General features: G+C 35.8%; 1 protein-coding gene across 4 annotated transcripts in view; it reads right to left on the reverse strand.

Moving 5' to 3' along the window:
• Positions 1 to 18,402, reverse strand: part of LOC109713568 (callose synthase 9) — a 47,392-nt gene that overhangs the window by 19,938 nt on the left and 9,052 nt on the right. For 2 of the 4 annotated variants that reach the window (XM_020237686.1, XM_020237685.1), the window contains exons 3-29: positions 18,094 to 18,157; positions 17,718 to 17,815; positions 17,309 to 17,472; positions 16,090 to 16,213; positions 15,668 to 15,778; positions 15,465 to 15,590; positions 12,904 to 12,993; positions 11,151 to 11,248; positions 10,937 to 11,054; positions 10,335 to 10,460; positions 9,889 to 9,965; positions 9,734 to 9,812; positions 9,142 to 9,264; positions 8,251 to 8,353; positions 7,992 to 8,115; positions 7,695 to 7,872; positions 7,508 to 7,560; positions 6,161 to 6,221; positions 6,002 to 6,083; positions 4,569 to 4,618; positions 4,072 to 4,158; positions 3,137 to 3,222; positions 3,038 to 3,062; positions 1,307 to 1,401; positions 1,133 to 1,214; positions 839 to 999; positions 571 to 691 (exon numbers count right to left, since the gene is read on the reverse strand). In XM_020237686.1, coding sequence (XP_020093275.1) covers positions 571 to 691; positions 839 to 999; positions 1,133 to 1,214; positions 1,307 to 1,401; positions 3,038 to 3,062; positions 3,137 to 3,222; positions 4,072 to 4,158; positions 4,569 to 4,618; positions 6,002 to 6,083; positions 6,161 to 6,221; positions 7,508 to 7,560; positions 7,695 to 7,872; positions 7,992 to 8,115; positions 8,251 to 8,353; positions 9,142 to 9,264; positions 9,734 to 9,812; positions 9,889 to 9,965; positions 10,335 to 10,460; positions 10,937 to 11,054; positions 11,151 to 11,248; positions 12,904 to 12,993; positions 15,465 to 15,590; positions 15,668 to 15,778; positions 16,090 to 16,213; positions 17,309 to 17,472; positions 17,718 to 17,815; positions 18,094 to 18,157 — 2,706 coding nt within the window. Of the gene's footprint in view, positions 1 to 570; positions 692 to 838; positions 1,000 to 1,132; positions 1,215 to 1,306; positions 1,402 to 3,037; positions 3,063 to 3,136; positions 3,223 to 4,071; positions 4,159 to 4,568; positions 4,619 to 6,001; positions 6,084 to 6,160; positions 6,222 to 7,507; positions 7,561 to 7,694; positions 7,873 to 7,991; positions 8,116 to 8,250; positions 8,354 to 9,141; positions 9,265 to 9,733; positions 9,813 to 9,888; positions 9,966 to 10,334; positions 10,461 to 10,936; positions 11,055 to 11,150; positions 11,249 to 12,903; positions 12,994 to 15,464; positions 15,591 to 15,667; positions 15,779 to 16,089; positions 16,214 to 17,308; positions 17,473 to 17,717; positions 17,816 to 18,093; positions 18,302 to 18,402 lie in introns of those variants that run through there. The other 2 variants (XM_020237684.1, XM_020237687.1) reach the window with 2 other exon arrangements.

Genomic DNA, 18,402 nt, shown 5'->3' on the forward strand with positions numbered 1-18,402 from the left:
CAAATCTATCATCTTCACAACAAACCCATGTCTGCCACTGTTTACAATGAGCTGTAGACAATAAATCATAACAAGACAAAACATAAAAATGAAATTCTCATTTATCACTATTGATATTGACCTTCTAGATATAAGAGTAAGGCAAAAAAGACAGGTCTCACGTGAATCAATGGGCCAGTTGGTGGTAGAATCATCTGTAGCATAATTTCGACTTTGATTTGAGATACCAGGAGCGTACTGTGACATTTTCCTCTTGAAATAACAAGAGTCTCAATTATGGGAGAAGTAGTGTTTGATGAAAAACAATGTCCTCACGATTGACAGTCCACGTGCCACACCAATCCACAGGCACCTCTAGACACTGAGTGCATCTTAACTATTTTGCGGTGTGAGGGAGGCAGGATCCATACCAATACAGAATCAGCAAAGCACAAGAAAATCTTCCACCAGTAATCTCAACCATATAAAAGTAAAACTTTCGATAACGGAAACTTCGCATATTTAGCATAATATTCATACTCACACAGCTAAAGAACGTAAAATGGTCTCAATAAAGCCAAGAATGATTACCAGCATTCCAATTAATGCAGTAAGCCTCGAGATAACAAGTGGCAGCTTGCTCAACTGAACGTCTTTCTGGATATTCTTCTTCATAATGCTGTGTCTTAAATCTTTATATATTGTCTCCACCCTAAATTTCATTAATAGAATGAGACTGGAAAAACTAATATAAAAGAAAATTGAAATTACCACATGCGCCCTTCTTTAATTAATGAAGAGATTAGGATAAAATAATAAATGCTATACACACAGTAAACTAAAAGAAAATTGAAATTACCACATCCGTCCACCTTCATCCAATATAGAGATAAGGATATAGTAAATGCTGTGGAAGCACTCTTCCACCGCATATTGCATGTATTCATCCCTCGAAATTCTAAACCAAAGTTCATCCTGTGAATCCTTGCATTCTATTGCAATATCTTTGGCCATAAATATCTGAACAAAACCAAGATATGATTCAAGGGTATAGAATACAAAATGCAAGCAAACAAGAATTCAGTGCTATAGGAAAAAGAACAACTTTGAAAAAAAAAAAAAAAAAAGAAGTAAAAGGACAACGAACTCTTACCTTGCTGGCAAGCAAAAATAACGGCCACTGTACAATCGGGATATTTCCAGAATTCTTGGGCATAAGAAGTAAATGCATTTCACTAGACAAACAGAAAAACGCAAAATTAAATAGCTCCATATCTGATGTAAGGGGCGAAAAAAAAAAAGATGTAAAACATTAAGCAAAACTTACAGGTTGGTAATATAATCCTCTTCACGTAAATTTCTTATGATTTCATTCCAGAAGGGAGCAAATCTAGATGCATCAAACTTTCTTAACTCTGCATTCTTCAGTAAGCAATTTTTGAAAGGTCAGCAGATCGAGCATATCAATAAAGCATGAAGAAAGAAAAGAAAAATGCAGGGGAACATCGCTAATTAAATTAGGAACGAGCATGTAATGAAGCTATCAACAGGACAAGCATAAAACAACATGCCTCTGCAACATTTCAAAAAGAATGCCTACAGAGGTACAATCAAAGGTAGTCAGAGATAGTTCCATTCCAAGATTAAGCCCATGGTTGAATCGTTATTTGTCAATAATGGAAGGGGCAACTCTTCTAAAAGTGAGGGCAAATCAAGAGAGCAAGTTGAACTGTGTAAGAGACCAGCCATCAATATTTTCCCTATATTATCTCATAGTTTGATAGTAAACCACAACAAATTGGCATATGCCCAGAGAATCTGGGATTGGACATAATCAGAGTAGCCACAACCTCCAGCTATCTTCAAGCCGCTCTCGCCTTTTCTATAATTAACAATATCAGTTGTGACTCACTACTTACGTATAAGATAAATGGTTGTCCAAACAAGGGACAATAAGAGTTGAAAATACCAGGTTTTTAGGTTCCAACATGCAAGCACATGATATCTTTTTAACAGTGAAGAGAACCAAATATATTTTAGGGGCAATTGCTTATATACCCCTGAAAAGTTCCCGACTTTCCGATTTACCCCTTTTAGAAGGCTAATATTGAAAATACCCTTTCTACGTTCCAACCTATTTCTAATATATCCCTAGAGTTAAAATCTGTTAATTAACTCTGTTATCTCTGTAAAATTACTATTTTGCCCTTTCAAATATACCCTTCCACCATCATTGACTTTCTTATTTGCCCTCAAAGTCAGGAGCACAAAAAGTATTTTGACTTTTAATCTTTTCCAATATACCCCTCCACCGTCGCCAACATTTCTTATTTGCCCTTAAATTAAGGAAAAAATTGGCATTTTAATTTTTTTTTAACTGTGGTAGATATTTAACTCACGTTTAGCCTAAGTTAACTTAACAGGAGATAACTGCCGGGATATTTTGCAATAACAGTGGAACATATGAAGGGTATTTTAGAAAGAAAAAAAACAGTAGGGGTAAATCGGATATTTTCAAACGTATGAGGGGTATATAGGCAATTATCCCTATATTTTAAATATTGCCCTAAACAAATAGGACGACAGCATGATTGGTTCTCATAAGAAATCCTATCACTGCCCAAGCAAAGACCGTGAAAATGGCAACATCATTTTATACACACAATAAACACACTTCAACAAAAAACCCTAGCAAATGAGTAATCCATAATAGGTATATAAACAGGAAAACTTAAGGTGCAAATGAGTAAAATCCTTCCAACTAACTCATAAACTTCATAAGAAACACTAAGATGTCAAAAATAGTATTTCTTGTTTTCCATTAGAAACATTGAAATGTAAACTTCATTAAAAATATTATTATTATTTGTATCCCTTTCCTTTTTTTTTTTGCTGCAACTGATGAAACCCATTTAAAATCATCAAAACCACCAAAACGGGTCCTAATAGGCCTCAACCAAATTAGTAATAGAAGCTCAAACTCCAACCCTTCATTTCCTTTATAGGAAGATCAACATCTCATGATCAGAAACTTAAAACTTGAAAAAAAATTATTCACCTGACCAGAGGAATTTAAGTGTGCCCTGTAAAATGAATCAAAAGAAGCTTCAGATTATATCAATAAAATAAATAACAAGAAATTAGGAAAATTCCCTACCTTTTTGAAAGATTAACATGAAGCTTATCCATAAATGCTTCAGGAAACTTCTCAAAAAGTTTATGAACAGCCTCCACAGACCTAATCTGAAAATCAACAGCAACAGGCAGAAGGTATAATAATAAAGAGGGTGTAGAGTGCACTCCGCTGATAGAAAGATAGAGTATGACTGAATCAACCAAAGTAGAAAAGGCAACCAGACTTAACTATAAACAAATGTTTTATACTTAAGTATATGTGTGTATGACATGCACATGTGCGTCTGCATCCACACCCACACGCATGCGTGAACACGCAAGCAGGCGCGCACACGCACAATAACACACTCACGTGGGCGTGCATACACACACGAGAAAAGAAAGCTACGCTAAGGTTCTTTCAAAAGCATGAATGCATTAGTGCTTCCACCTAAAATCTGCGGTTGCAAGATAGTTAAAATTTCTATAAATAAAACAAGGAAGTTTCAACATTGTCTACCAAAAGATCAAGGAGTCTCAAAAGTGACAATTTCAACAGTTGGTATGAGAAGCTTTTCAATATATGGTACGAAAGAATCCATATTAGTAAATTTTTTATTCTGTAATTGTTTTTTGCACATCACAATCAATAACCTTAATTTCAAATAAAAAATGCCACAATTACTTTAATAAGGTTGTTCAATACACACAATCCATCTAGCGCCTATTTTATGACAACAATTAATTTCAAAACTCATACCTTACATTCTTTTTATGAAGATTCTAATGCTCATGATCATATCTACCAGAGAGAATCCGTCAAATCAAATGTGGTAGCCTCAAATGTAAAGACAAAAAACAAAAGAGGCAGGTAGCTAGTAAAGAAGAAGTTCATACCAATTAAAAGCATTTACAAAGAGCCAACAGTCTAGAAACAACCACATGCGAGATCATATAACAACATCACACTAGACATACCTCCCCTAGGCGAAGGTGCGCACCAAGTAGAAACCCATAAATAGCGGAAATCACAGTATAGAAAACATAGATATCCAAAAGGTAAATCTGCAAATCACACAAGCACTTTAGAATTGAATCTCTATAAACTTTCATCTACCAATTACTATGCACTTGCATATGCTGCAAGAAGGTAGTAAAGTTATTTGTCCATTCCCAGAGTATATGCCTACCCTCGCAAAGAGTGTAAAAACTAGTAGCCAAACAATCCACCCATTAGAAGAAACTCTTTTCTTATTACAGAGTAACAAAGATGAGTATTAAAATATATAACAATTATGACTTGAATGAAAATGCATGGAGTGATTGAGATCTGGTAAATATCCAAGTAGAAAAAAACTTCTGAAAGAAACTTTACCATCAGAGAATATCAGTTCTCCAGATGCAACTAAAAAATAGCATGTTTATGATATTTAACATACAGATATATCGTACCACAAGTAACAGATAAAACTCACCGCCACCACTGGCGCCCATAAACTAAGAATTGTCAGCGCGTTATGGTTATCTGCATGCATTTCACACAGCTTAAGTTGGCACACATAAATGAGTGCATTGAGAATAAATAGATAAACAGTCCAGTACATTCAAAAGTCATCATAAGTTCGACTGAATCAAAAAGACAAGATCACTCAAATAAACACAATATTAAAAGTTTTTTTAAAAAAGGCGGAGAGGCCTCCTAGAAAGAACATTAATTAAGTACAAGAGTCTGAAGAATAAGAACAAGAACATGAAGTATAGGAACCAGCAATAGTTCTAAAAGAGCCAACCTTTAACACTTCAATATTTTATGATCCAAACCGAGATCCCATTTAATGCCATATACATTTCACAGTAAGGGCTTGTTTGGTTCAAGAGTGGAATTGGAATGGATAATGGAATGAGAATGAATTGGAATGGCAATTGGATTGCCCCACTCCTCCAAGACGTTTGGTTCATTTCTAGACTGAAAATCAGAATCAATTATTCCTATTTCACTATTTGGTTGATACAAAGTAAAAAAATAATAGAATAACATAATACTAATTTTACTTTTAAATATAATTTTATAAAACTATCTAAATTTTATAAAAAAAAAATTAATACTACTCTCAAGTTAGAGCTATGCCAAAAAAAAATTGAATTTATTTTAAAAATTTTTATGCAAGAAATTACAAAAAAAAATGTCTTTTTTTTTAATGATGAGAAAAGAGAGAAGAGATCGGTATAGGGAGAGAAAGGATGGATAAGATGGAAAAATGTTGGGCTGGGCCTGAGGAAGAGGTAAGTGTGGGCTTGTGATTGAAACTTCAATCCGGGCTTGAAGACCGGAATCAATTTGTAAGCTAATGGACCATTCCCATTCCGATCCGGAATGGGAGTCCCAAACCGATTCCTGTGAACCAAACAAAATTAGCAGGATTTGATCAAACCGATTCCCATTCCATATCTAAAATGTACGAACCAAACATGCCCTAAATTCTAGTCCTAATAATATAACATGTTACTAGCATATCACTAATCAATACTTAAAAAATAGCTATTTTATGTAAAGACTGGTCGTACCAGTTAACTTGAACTAACTCAAGAAGATCATTTCATTAGCAATTTATCTTAATATAGATAAATAGCAACTGAAATAGTCAGAATTGTTTCATATTTACCCAAATATCAACAATTAGGAGAGTCCATGTCGATTCATCTCTTGAATACATTCATTTGGGGAAACCAGCCTAGCACTACTCAGTTAATAATAATTAAAAAAAACACTAAAGTTTGGTGCACCATATGGAGATCGAACATAGACTAGCACATATAAAGCACATCAGGCCTCACTAAAGACATTATTAAATAACAATGGCCATAATCAGGATAGGAGCACTTCTAATATCAAAGAGAACATGCTTACGCTGAGAAACCAGATCGTGCCACGAATAGCGTAAGCCTTTGAAATTGACAATAATCTTTGTTGGCGATACCAATGGTTTGATCTGCATGGGAAAACTGTATTAGTAAAGATAAACATTTACTGCATATGGTCAGCAAGTTGATTCAGACTACCACTTTCCTGAAGAAAATAGGCAAAAGAAAATTTTGCCCCAAGTACCACAAGCCAAAAAAGAACATATCTGCAGCATCAGAAAAAGTGTAAGTACTTTCGGGTGGACCAATGCCTTCACTTCTACTAGCCTTGGCAAAAATTGCTCTCTCATTCTGACTCCGCAGAAGTTTCTTCCCAAAAATTATCGAATCATATAAGGCAAGAAGCAAAACACAATAACACTTTTCCACAAAATTCACCCTTTATTTCGGCAGATTCCTCGCTATATATATAATTAGAAATTTGAGATATGGTTATCTATACAGAGTCAGCAGAATAACTTGATTAAGATTTAATGAAACAAAGGATGAAAATTTGGTATCTCTTCTGGCAAAAGTGCTACGAACTTGCAAATCACAATGATCTATGGCAAGGATTAAAGTGTCCATCGCCACGGACCATATCCACCGTACCGTATTGCGCCAACAAGATATCGGCACAATACAGCTCTCGTGCCTATGGCACAACTCAAAACCCTCTATTCTTGAAATTAGTAGGCAATTTTCTCAACAAAGTTCCAAAGATTTTATAAAAATACATAATAAATAATTGGAATATTTTGTTGCTAAAGAAAATAAATATTTCATGCCATTACGTGTAGGCACCCATATATATTTTTGACCGACACGCATCGATACGGCCCGGCACGCACCGTGCCGGCAAGTTTCCAGCACGACCCCGTGCCACGGCACTTTAATCCTTGACGTGTCGGTATACATTTTTTGAGACTGGCATGAATCGGCACGGTCCAGCACGCACCGTGCCGTACCGTGCCGGCAAGTTTCCGGCATGACCCCTTGCCACGGTACTTAAATCCTTGATATGTGGTAAATTAGCACTAACTCATCAACAGTTTCAGAACTTCCTTCACAGTAAAAAATTTAAGATTTTTTTGATTTAATGACGAAAATGAATAAAATTTCTCTCCCATTTCTTAAATTTTCCAATATGTCTTTACTTATATAAACTGAGCTGTTGCAAATTGAGCCTACAAGCTTTTCCCCAAAATAGCCGTGAACCGAAGCAAAATCCCATCATTGAAACAAATGGTACAATATAGCAAGGGAGCACAGAATCAGATTCCCAGATATATTATTTAAAAAATTTCAAAGAAAAAGAAGACAGAATCTTGGCTAGTTCCATAAGCATAGAAGAGGAGAGAAAGAAAGGCAGTAATATTCAAGTAGGAATTTCTCTTTAGATAACTGAGCCAAGAAGTAAAAAGATATATACAACAGTGAGGAGGCAATTATGCAAAATAAAGAAAAGATGCCATGATTATATTTCCAATTGAAGGAGTAGATAGATACTTACTTGATATAGTCTGCAGTTCCCTCATACATGCCACGTCCAACATAGTTTTGTTCCTTCAAAGAATAACAATTTTCCATTACAAAATATCAGAAACAATTATGTAAATGCACAAAAGAAAGTCAATCTAGAAACGTTTTGAAAAGAACAAAAGAGCTAGTCAGCTAGAGCATGTAGGGAAAACAGAAACCTGGTGCATCCATTTAACAAGGCGCACAAGAGACCAGCGGTGACATGGTTCCGTCAAACGGTGGCAAAAGGGAATTCGCGTAAGGATGCTAATAAAAATCTGGACACCAGCATATGCACCTAGCACAACATAATATATCTTGAAAATAGCAGAATTTGTCCCGTCTTGGAGAGCTTTTCTGAAACCAGAATCATCATTAAAAGTTTTTACATATTAAGGTAATAATTGATAATCCCATGATAAATATAAACAATAAACACAAAGGAACGATCAACTCACATAGAGTGGTAAACTTACACATATAGGTAACAAATAGCCATTGAGGCAACAGAAAACCAACAAAAACGGTAAAATATCCTGGCCCTAGCTGAACGCCGAGATGTAGAAAACGCACCACACATCATAAGGATGTCCAGTACACCTACCTCAAACAACATTTACCAAGAAAGAAGGAAAAATAAGGATGATTTCAACTTTTATTCTGAACAATTACAGAATAAAAGTGACTAATCTCTGATACTTTATAAAGGGTTGTTAAATTGCCTTCTAAACTTACTTTCAATAAACTTCATGACAACGTATGTCGGGCCAAGACTAAGAACCTCTTTCACGGTCTTCATATTCAGCTGACCATTGTTGAAAGCAATGATAGTTAATCCCTGGAAGAACAAAGATAGTATCACAAAAACGACACTAAAAACAACAAATGGCCCATAAATAATCATTAATGTATTGCATTTAAAGACATGAAGCATTGGAAAAGACAAATCTAGAATTATATAAGTCATGGACAAGACTATCCTCTGAAAGATTAGTGGCAACCAAATAGTTGGTTGTCCAATGGTAGATCACACACCCTAGAGAACAGCCCCATCGACGGAATTTACGATGGCCAGTATATCATAACAGCCCAATAATTGGCTTTAAACAGATACTTGAAAATTACAGTAACAAAAAAGAAAATCAAAAAGCTGAGATCACAAAAATAAAAATAAAAATAAAATTAGTTCAATTTCAATCCTAATAAATAAGATTAAAACAAGTTTGTTCATTTGTGCACTTAATCTATCTAAAGCAAATCGAACATGAGCTTGTAGACAGCCCCCATGTGATATGAAAACCATATATCACAACAAAAAGGTAACTTGTCTGCCAAGTTAGCAACTACATTACAGAAGCAAAATCAAAACTAGACCCTGATCTCTCTTGGATTGTTATCTGCAGAAGTCCTAAAGCAAGAAAAAACTCTAACAGAAAAGGTTCTTTAGGACACCCCCAGGAGTTTTATGCTAAGCAAATAATATGTTAGAAAAAACTCTAACAGAGGTATAAAACTGTCTTTTCAGACGACTTCTATCACTTTTCATATATTGAACAAGCTGTTCAATCTATTTATTACCTCAATGGGATCTGAAAACAAGAAAAAATTTTAATAACCACATGATACCTGGAACATCATAAGAAGAAATATCCAGAGCCGGTGAAAGCTATGGTAAAGATGAAGAAAAGTACGGTGCTCAACAAAAGATGTTTTGCCGCAACGCTTGTTTCTACCAATAGAGAGCAAACTCTGCATGAAAAACAACATGCCACTGTAGAGAACCAAAAAAAACATAAAAGAGGATCACATCTTGCAAGAAAAGTAGATGGTGCACCATTTAAAGGCAGATAATAAGTTCAAAATTTAAGAACATTTAAGGCATCAAATTACTAGACAGACAAACATTTCATAGAAGTAGTGCCAGCTGAAAAATGTATATACGTTAGTTCAGTGCATGACAACCATTAACATAGACAAACTTTTGAAGTACCTCAAGGCAAAAAAATTGAAATTTTAAGATGACATTAAAAGTTCTTACAGAATGCCTGCTAGTGCCAACAGTCACTTTGTGCGCAGGCACTAAAATAGCTGCACATTTGTCGGCAACCATGAACTTGCCAGTGCATGAAAATCATAGTTCTCGCTAGAAAAAATGTAGTAGATAAAATCATAGTTCTAGATATAAGATAACAAATATAAGCTAACTATAACTGCTGACCTTTTCCTTCTTGGTAGGCTTTGTGAAAAATGGGAGGTTAAGTCGCCATGGCCAACCTACTTGAAAACAGTGAAGAGACCTGTAGAGGGGGAAAAATGAAGAACTCAAAAGGAAAATAATTAATTACATTTGGAAAGCTTAGTCTCAAAGGTTACCAGAAAAACTCATTGAAATCATCATAGTTTCTCCAGGCAGAATGCGGTGCCCGCCCATTGTCATTGTTTGCAGCCTCCTGCAACATCCAATTCTTCTATCATCCAGACTAGATGATTACATTATTCCCGTATATAAGCAAATATATAGAGAAGAAAACAACTAAGCAGTATGCCAAGAAGACGAAGCACCAAGAATTAATTCAATATTGCTCATCTCGATTGCCAAAGCATGATATAATGAATCAACTTTATCAAAAAAAGAAAAAAAAAATGCCAAACAACAACCCATGATGCAAATATCCCATCTCATGCTTCCCTATAGTATCATTTCCTGGCCGACACAGAAACCAATATTATTTGTTGAGAGAGGAATCACAAGACTAAATCATAACCCTTTCAAGTTACAAGAAATTACATGATGTAAGAACTACAGGAAAAGAGCTTACAGCTGCTATGACTTCATATAAAGGAGAAATAACTTGGTCAAGAAATGAAACGCCATTTTCAGAAACACAACTACTAGCCGGTTGTGCAGTTTGCTGACGCAAAATCTCCTCCATCTCTCTTGCCATCTGAATAGAAAAGAATAATGCATGTTAAATTATAACGACAGATTCATCTTCACTTTAAATGCAAGCATGAGGACATTCAGTATTACTTACATTATCATACCAAAAGAGGGTATATTATATCACTTGTCTGTTACCGTTAAAGAATTATGTCTACATATGTAAGCCTTTTTAATTTAGATAATATCAAACAAGTCAATTCGGCATCAGGCCATCAACTCCTCCATGAATTGGCCATCTAACTGTGTATCCTATCATTGTACCAGTGCAACACATAACTATTTTGAACCAGAAATCAAAATTGTGATATCAAGAAATCAGACCGATATCAGGTGAGGAACAAATTACCAACTACAGCAACTGAAAGGTAATTAAAGTTGTATGATAAGAAGAATAAATCATGAACAAGAATTTTACAGCACATTTAAAAAGATAAATTGAGGAATGATACGTAGAACATATATATTTATATTACTTACATGATGAAATATGTAACATAAGCCCTCAGGAAGAAATCGAACATTGGCAGCCTCTCCCCATACGAGAAAGTACAGACAGAGATACAGCAATTTCTTTTCTTTGCTCAATAACTCCGTGCTGCCAGGGAGCAATGCAATATCTTAGAGAACAAAGCATTCTTAAGAAAATGATTAACGTGCAACATGCAGCTTGATCTATGAAACAAATATATACTTATTCCACACGGGCCGAAGTGGCAAATAGTTGCACCACTTTATATAATTGTCAAGCGACTTGGAGAATACAATATGCACAGCACCCTCATCAATTTTCTGCCAAAAAACAAGAAAAAATCCATAATTGAAGCATGTGAAAATCCACCATTTATGAATAGGACCTGAAGAGGAAATTATCTTAACCACACTCACAAAAAAAAAAACCAGCTATTTCAATTTGAAGTTAATTTCATTAACAAACTAAGCAAAGAAATGCAGGTGCGCCAAAAAAGAAAATAACTGCAGATTGTTCTGAGATTTGCGCAAGTATAAGGCAGCTAGAAAGAAGGCATGCCAACTCTCTAGCAATGTCAATAGCAAACATCATAATATATGTCATTTGCTGAATTGCCAGATACAATATTATTTAGATGCTTCATAAATAAGCATATATCCTTTAAGCATCAGAGTCTTGAACAGGCAAATGCCTGAATAGCAAGGTCAACATATATTCATTGCACATGGATTGTTAACGCGTTCAACAACAGTCGAAGTCCAAGGCAAGTTGAGGAGAGCAGACTACCCTTGTCCTGATAAAATTCTAAAGGTTCATTTCAAGATAAATTTGGACTTACGATGTTATCAATATGTGATAGTCCAAGAATTCGAAGGAGAATCAGATATAGAACTCATGATACAGTGATAAGTATTCCAACCTGTTGAAGTGACTCTCTTATCTTCTCCCATATCCTACCAATAATGTCTTATATCTTAAGAAAATTAACATTTCCTCACAAGGATATTAGAATTGTTTGACCTTTATCACCCGAAAGGGCTGAAGAGTTACCGAGCACCAATGTCTCATATTTGGCCTCTTTGCAGACCAAGTGCCCCGGACCGGTAATTCATAAGGCAACTGCCTACTACCTTTCAACAATCTTCATCTTGAAAGTCAAAAAGTTCACAAACCCACATAAATTTCTAATTTTTCTTTAACACCACCGTGAATAGCTGGACATCTACAGTTGTTCGGATTCAATTGAGTGCACACCAACAGAAGTGACATACTTATTGTGTTAATAATACGGTCAATCCAACCAAACCATTACCACCTTAATCAACAACCCCTTTAGGCAGGATTACAGAGGCGTGTTCCAGTTGATTTATCAGCATATGAAGATGTATATTGGTACATCAACTTATCTGTCATAACTGGTTTCCTTGTAGACATATTATTGCCACCATAATAAATTCTATTTTGTTAAGTTACCACATTGGTGTGTCTAAATTGCAGCTTACCTATATTCATATTCATGACCATCCCTGAGAAAAATGTGACATGACAACTTGAATGAAAAATGAGGAAAGAAATTTTTCCAATGATGAAAGATAAAGTAAAAGGTAAGTAGAATTTTGCTATCTGAAACATAAAATTAAGGCCAGTGAAGAAAAACAGAAAAAAAGAGCAATGCACTTTTCATTTGAGAATGCAATGTGTGGGTTGAAATTAATTATCATATCTATATCACCAATGAGCATTAAGAAAAGACTTCTTATACTTGCATGGAGCATACACATAAGGATATATCAACACCAGCATGTACAAAAGTAAGAGTAAAAGTAGATATACTGGTTGCAAGCACAGAGATATTTGATAGTTGAAATTTACTGCCAAACATTTGATCCAAGTATACTGAAAAGAGACAAAATAAACAAGAAAATTGTGCTTTTGTGTAGTAAGTAAAGCAGAAAGCAATATGAGGTACATGTACCGGTTCAATCCCTAAAACTTTGCCAAGTCGAGACTGTTCATTTGCAAGAAGGTGAACTACATGTTCACGTTGGTTACCAACATTATCTTTCTGCCATAAAAGGAAAATAAATGTAAGATTTTGGTAGGATTCGCTTTATTAAACAGCACAATCAGCAACTTCGAAAACTACTGCAATGAGTAATAGAGCTAATTTTTAATTACTTTGATTAAAACAAAATGTTCGAAATTCCCTGAAAGCCAAATATCCAAAACCAACTATGAAATGTTACTTAAATGTCATGACAGAAAATCATAGTTTAGCAACAAAATGAATTCGTCACAGATGAAGTAAAATTGTATCTAGCACTAACTTACATAACTTTAGAATATCATAACATAACAATATTACACTACTGTTTCAGCAAAATAATTTAGCCTACAATACTGAGATAATCTTTCAACTTTAGTTGCTGATTCTTTTAAGCATTTCTCACATTTTTGTGAAGAAACAAATGAACTGCATCTCTATATGAGAAGCTTCTACTTTGCACTGTACAAAAAAGCTAGAAGAGAAAGGCCATTCATTTTTTCAGAAGAGTGCCAAGAAAAATAAATCTACTTTTCAAGATACATTTAGTAATGCAAACCAGAATGAAGTTGCGCCGAAAGAAAGGCTTTCTTCAAAAACATTAACAGTTCTATAAATACACTAAAAGCAAGATAGTTACCCTCCCATATTCACCATCATAATATACAACATCATACTGAAATCGCAATAGATTACCATATACGTCAATAGAGTAAGGTTGTCAAACGAAACAGTTCAGATCTTAACCAAAGAGAAGGTAAACCATTTAGAAGGCAAAAGAGGCTAGGCAAGAGCTGAAGAGCCCAAAATATTGTACCAATAAAAAATAGAGGGGGGATGTTGCAATTTGACAAAAAAAAGAAAACCACCATCAAAGAGAGGGGGGAAGGAGGTGGGAAGCGCAAAGAGATAGAGAGAAGGAGAGGAAGAGAGAGGGGCAACAACAGGGGAACGATTGGTAAGAGATTGCAGGAGATTGAGAAGCCATACAGACAAGATAAAACGAAGAAAAAAGGAAGTTGCTGTATATATAGAAGATGAAAGCAGATTTGAGAGGATACAGCAGCATTCCAGGCATCATCAAGGAAAAACGAAATAACTGTTAGCAAGAGATTGCAAATAGATGATACAAGTAGGTAGAGGGAGGCATGTAGAAAGCCATCACTTACTAGTGGGACCAACAAAGGAGCAAGGCCATCAATATGCATCGTATCAGACAACTAAGAACAGCCCTAACCTTTTACACAGAGCAAAGTGTTTGATGCACAGAAGGAACTAGGAAGCAGAAATGAGATCCGAGACTCAAAAGGAAAAGCTCCAATTAGTTGTTGACTTGTTTCCGAGCCTGCCAGCAAAAAAGACTAGCAAAGGAATGTTAATCTACTTCTCTGACAGCACTACTTGGGCAGTGCTTCATCAAATAACACCACACACCCTACAGCATGCCAAACAACCCCAAAAAAGTCCTAGTCTTTTTTTTTTTTTCTTAAGCTCAACCTAGACTTGCCGTGCCAGCGAGTTAAACCTAGCCGAAAATTTCAGAGATAAAGAAGTATTCTCAGCAAATTTAAATGACGGCACTTAGGCTCCTAATGTGTAAACATTCCAACTGAAAAGGCAGTAAGAAAAAAAAANCATACAGACAAGATAAAACGAAGAAAAAAGGAAGTTGCTGTATATATAGAAGATGAAAGCAGATTTGAGAGGATACAGCAGCATTCCAGGCATCATCAAGGAAAAACGAAATAACTGTTAGCAAGAGATTGCAAATAGATGATACAAGTAGGTAGAGGGAGGCATGTAGAAAGCCATCACTTACTAGTGGGACCAACAAAGGAGCAAGGCCATCAATATGCATCGTATCAGACAACTAAGAACAGCCCTAACCTTTTACACAGAGCAAAGTGTTTGATGCACAGAAGGAACTAGGAAGCAGAAATGAGATCCGAGACTCAAAAGGAAAAGCTCCAATTAGTTGTTTCCGAGTCTGCCAGCAAAAAAGACTAGCAAAGGGATGATAATCTACTTCTCTGACAGCACTACTCAGGCAGTGCTTCATCAAATAACACCACACACCCTACAGCATGCCAAACAACCCCAAAAAAGTCCTGGTCTTTTTTTTTTCTTAAGCTCAGCCTAGACTTGCCATGCCAGTGAGTTAAAACTAGCCTACAGCTATTGCCGAAAATTTCAGAGATAAAGAAGTATTCTCAGCAAATTTAAATGACGGCACTTAGGCTCCTAATGTGTAAACATTCCAACTGAAAAGGCAGTAAGAAAAAAAAATTTCAGAAAATTGCAGATTCAAGGCAGAACCTCTGACTTTGAAATGAAAGTAACACTATCAGCAATATTATAAAAATAATTAGAACATTATCTCACTACAGATTAACAAGTCAACAACTGATACTACTTATGACGCATATCCGTTAACTTTTCAACAAAACAAAACTGCAGCATTACTCATAGCATCACAACATTGAAATGCAAACCTGGAACCCGAATACATAATGCAAAAAATCCAGCATATCAGCATTCCTCGCAACAGGAATAGGAAAATTACTAGGCAGCTTAGGAAGCCCCCTATAGTACTGCAAAGCTGAAACCGCCGCTCTGACCTAACATTGATTGATAATAAGTACGATAAGGAATTATCTTAAAAAATTATGTTTAAAAAACCAAAGTTAATCACTACCTCTGGAAACGAGACGATGGCATTTGTTATAGACGGTGAATCCAATGGAATAATGTTATAAGCTACTACATCTTCTGTCATTGCAGCATCCTTTTCCATAACTCGTTTCATCTGAATAAGCAAAAAAAGTACAACTTATTTATTAAGTAAACACCACCAAGATAACAAAGTGTAAATAAAGGCCATTAACATTTTACGGTCCTAGCGAAGTGGAGCCATCAAAGAGTCCAACCTACTTTATTTTTCTGTGGAGCAGCTACTCTCAGTTTCACATATATTTACTAATATACAAAAGGGATAAAAGAAAGACATTTCTTCTTCTTTTTTTTGAATATTTATTTTCTTTTTCCTTGAAAGAAACTGGTATTTACTGTCACAAGCCTGAATTAAAAGTATTTCATTAAAATAGAATGAACATTAACCTCCTCAGATATCAACTTTTCTGCAGCATCAGGGGGCATTTCTCTAGTTAGCTCCTCTACGACAGACCCTAGTACTTTCAGAGTTGCAAGTACTTTCCTCCTTTTTCTAGTTTTAGGTTCCAACCTGTTTTAGAAACATATACTCATCAAACTAACAGAAAAGTAGCATGTAAACAGTAACACCCCTATATCAATGAAACAGGGAAAGGAACACCAAGAGTACCAAATGGAGAACTCCAGGTCCTAAGTAACTTGTATTAAAAGGAGATTACAACAGTTGATAAAATTAGTGAGTACCTACACATTTTCAATATATCAATAGTGTTGAAGACTTGTTCAGCAAAGCAATACATTTTACATCCTAGGCAAGATATTAGACCTTCTTTTCATTAAAATGGGAAGGAAAAAGTACTTAATATGGACGTAGAATCTCCTAAATCAAGGATTAAATAGTAGTGCATCATGGGAGTGCAATCGGAGGTAAAATTTTCAAACCTAAGGCTGTAAATTCAGGAGAATCCACAATTCCAAAGGACCACCAAAATATACTTAGAACACTTATATACTAGCATTGGCACATGCCAGACTGTTGCATTAGTACAAGGACCAGATGAGGGAGAGAACGCGATCTTGAGCAATTGATGTTGACAAAATGTGACTTAAAAGATAGCCTCAAAAAGAAATCATATAGAAGAACCGGAAGGTGACCAGCATGCAGGCACCAAAGTTTATGTCGTTTTGTAGGAAATACAAGCAGCACCTACAGCCAAATTCTAAGATCACAAATATACATATATAAGATTGCAATGTCACAGTTGCTTCAGCTAGATAATCTACGGTTCAGCAACGTTCTCATTTTAATTCAATATATTTACAGTAGACTACTTGCAAGGGTTTTTCTTTTTTTTGTCAGACATTATTCTCAAAACGAAACTGCAGCTACAGTATACTTGATTAACATGTGATATAAATGAGCAAAGAAGACATCAAGAAACTTGGAATGATATGGTAATGAAAGACCATTTAAAATTTTCACATAAATCCTTAATGATGGAATCAACTTGAATTTAGGGTTACACATGATCAGAATTCCAACATCATTTGCTATGCATGCAAAACATTGTTTTGGATATGCAAGTTAATGTGGTGTTTGTTACAACAAATGAATGTAAGTAGGCCAGAATATCAAGCAAAAGCTGCAAAAAAAGAAGACACGTACTCTCCAAGATTACCACTGAAAACACCAGATTCCCTCAACTTCATCTCATCTTCACGCAACTCATCTACTTTATTTTGTTCTCTATAACGTTTGTAAAATTCTTGCAGGCGAGCAATATCCTGGCTGCGATCTATAATTCCACCTTCCCTTTTCGCAAGTTTTTGCTGAAAAATTGTTCACAAACAGTGAAATTAATGTTATTAAAAATATACTTAAATAACAAAGAAGAACCTCCTCAGAAGGTTAAACAGCTGAAGTTTTTTAAAGCTGCAAGAAGCTAGATATTTAAATTCTAAAATGTGCTGCACGCTTCGTCCTTTAGATCATTATATAACATCCTAAGGGGAGAGAGAGAGAGAGAGAGAGAGAGAGAGAGAGTCCTGAAAAAATAAAAAAAAGAAAGCCATACCCTTATGACCGACATTAGACCTGTCTTGAATTGTAACACACCTCTGCCTTCACTATTAGGATCCAAATTTTGCGCAAGAGAATATGCATGCTCACATACTGCAATATGGAAGTACAACAATAAGCACTTTTATCAAAAAAATCAAGAATTTTGCACAGGACTGCTTACATGGATAGGAGATTCACTGTATACTTAGCAAGTTCATTACATTTGCAAAGAAAAACGACACTGAACATTGTAGAGACATAAGAAATCCAAGAACATGCATCTGAAACCTTTCCAGTGCTTCTTGAACAAACAGTGGTGCCGCAAAGAATATAGGGTGAACTACGATGTGAGGAGGAAGCAAAAACAGGGCATCAGGAGAGGATCTTACGGATTCTTGATATACTAGGGTCCACGTCTTGGATCTCATCGGCGGCTCTGAGAATCTCCTCTATGTGCTCGTTGTTCGCCAAAGACGAAGGGACGATCCCCGCGATTCCGGTGACCGGGTGCGCGGCCGCGGCGGCGGCGGCGCCCACCCGCTCCCCACGAAGCGCCGCGCGCACCAGCCGCTCCCAATTCGCCTCCGCCCGCGACATCTCGGAGACGAGACCTCGAGAACACGACAACTACTCACAATCCTGAAATCGAATCCCCAAACCACGGACCATCAACACCGATTCCGAAGCTTCTTCCCGAA

This window comes from Ananas comosus, linkage group 8 (assembly GCF_001540865.1).
Source record: "Ananas comosus cultivar F153 linkage group 8, ASM154086v1, whole genome shotgun sequence".
Lineage (NCBI taxonomy): Eukaryota > Viridiplantae > Streptophyta > Magnoliopsida > Poales > Bromeliaceae > Ananas > Ananas comosus.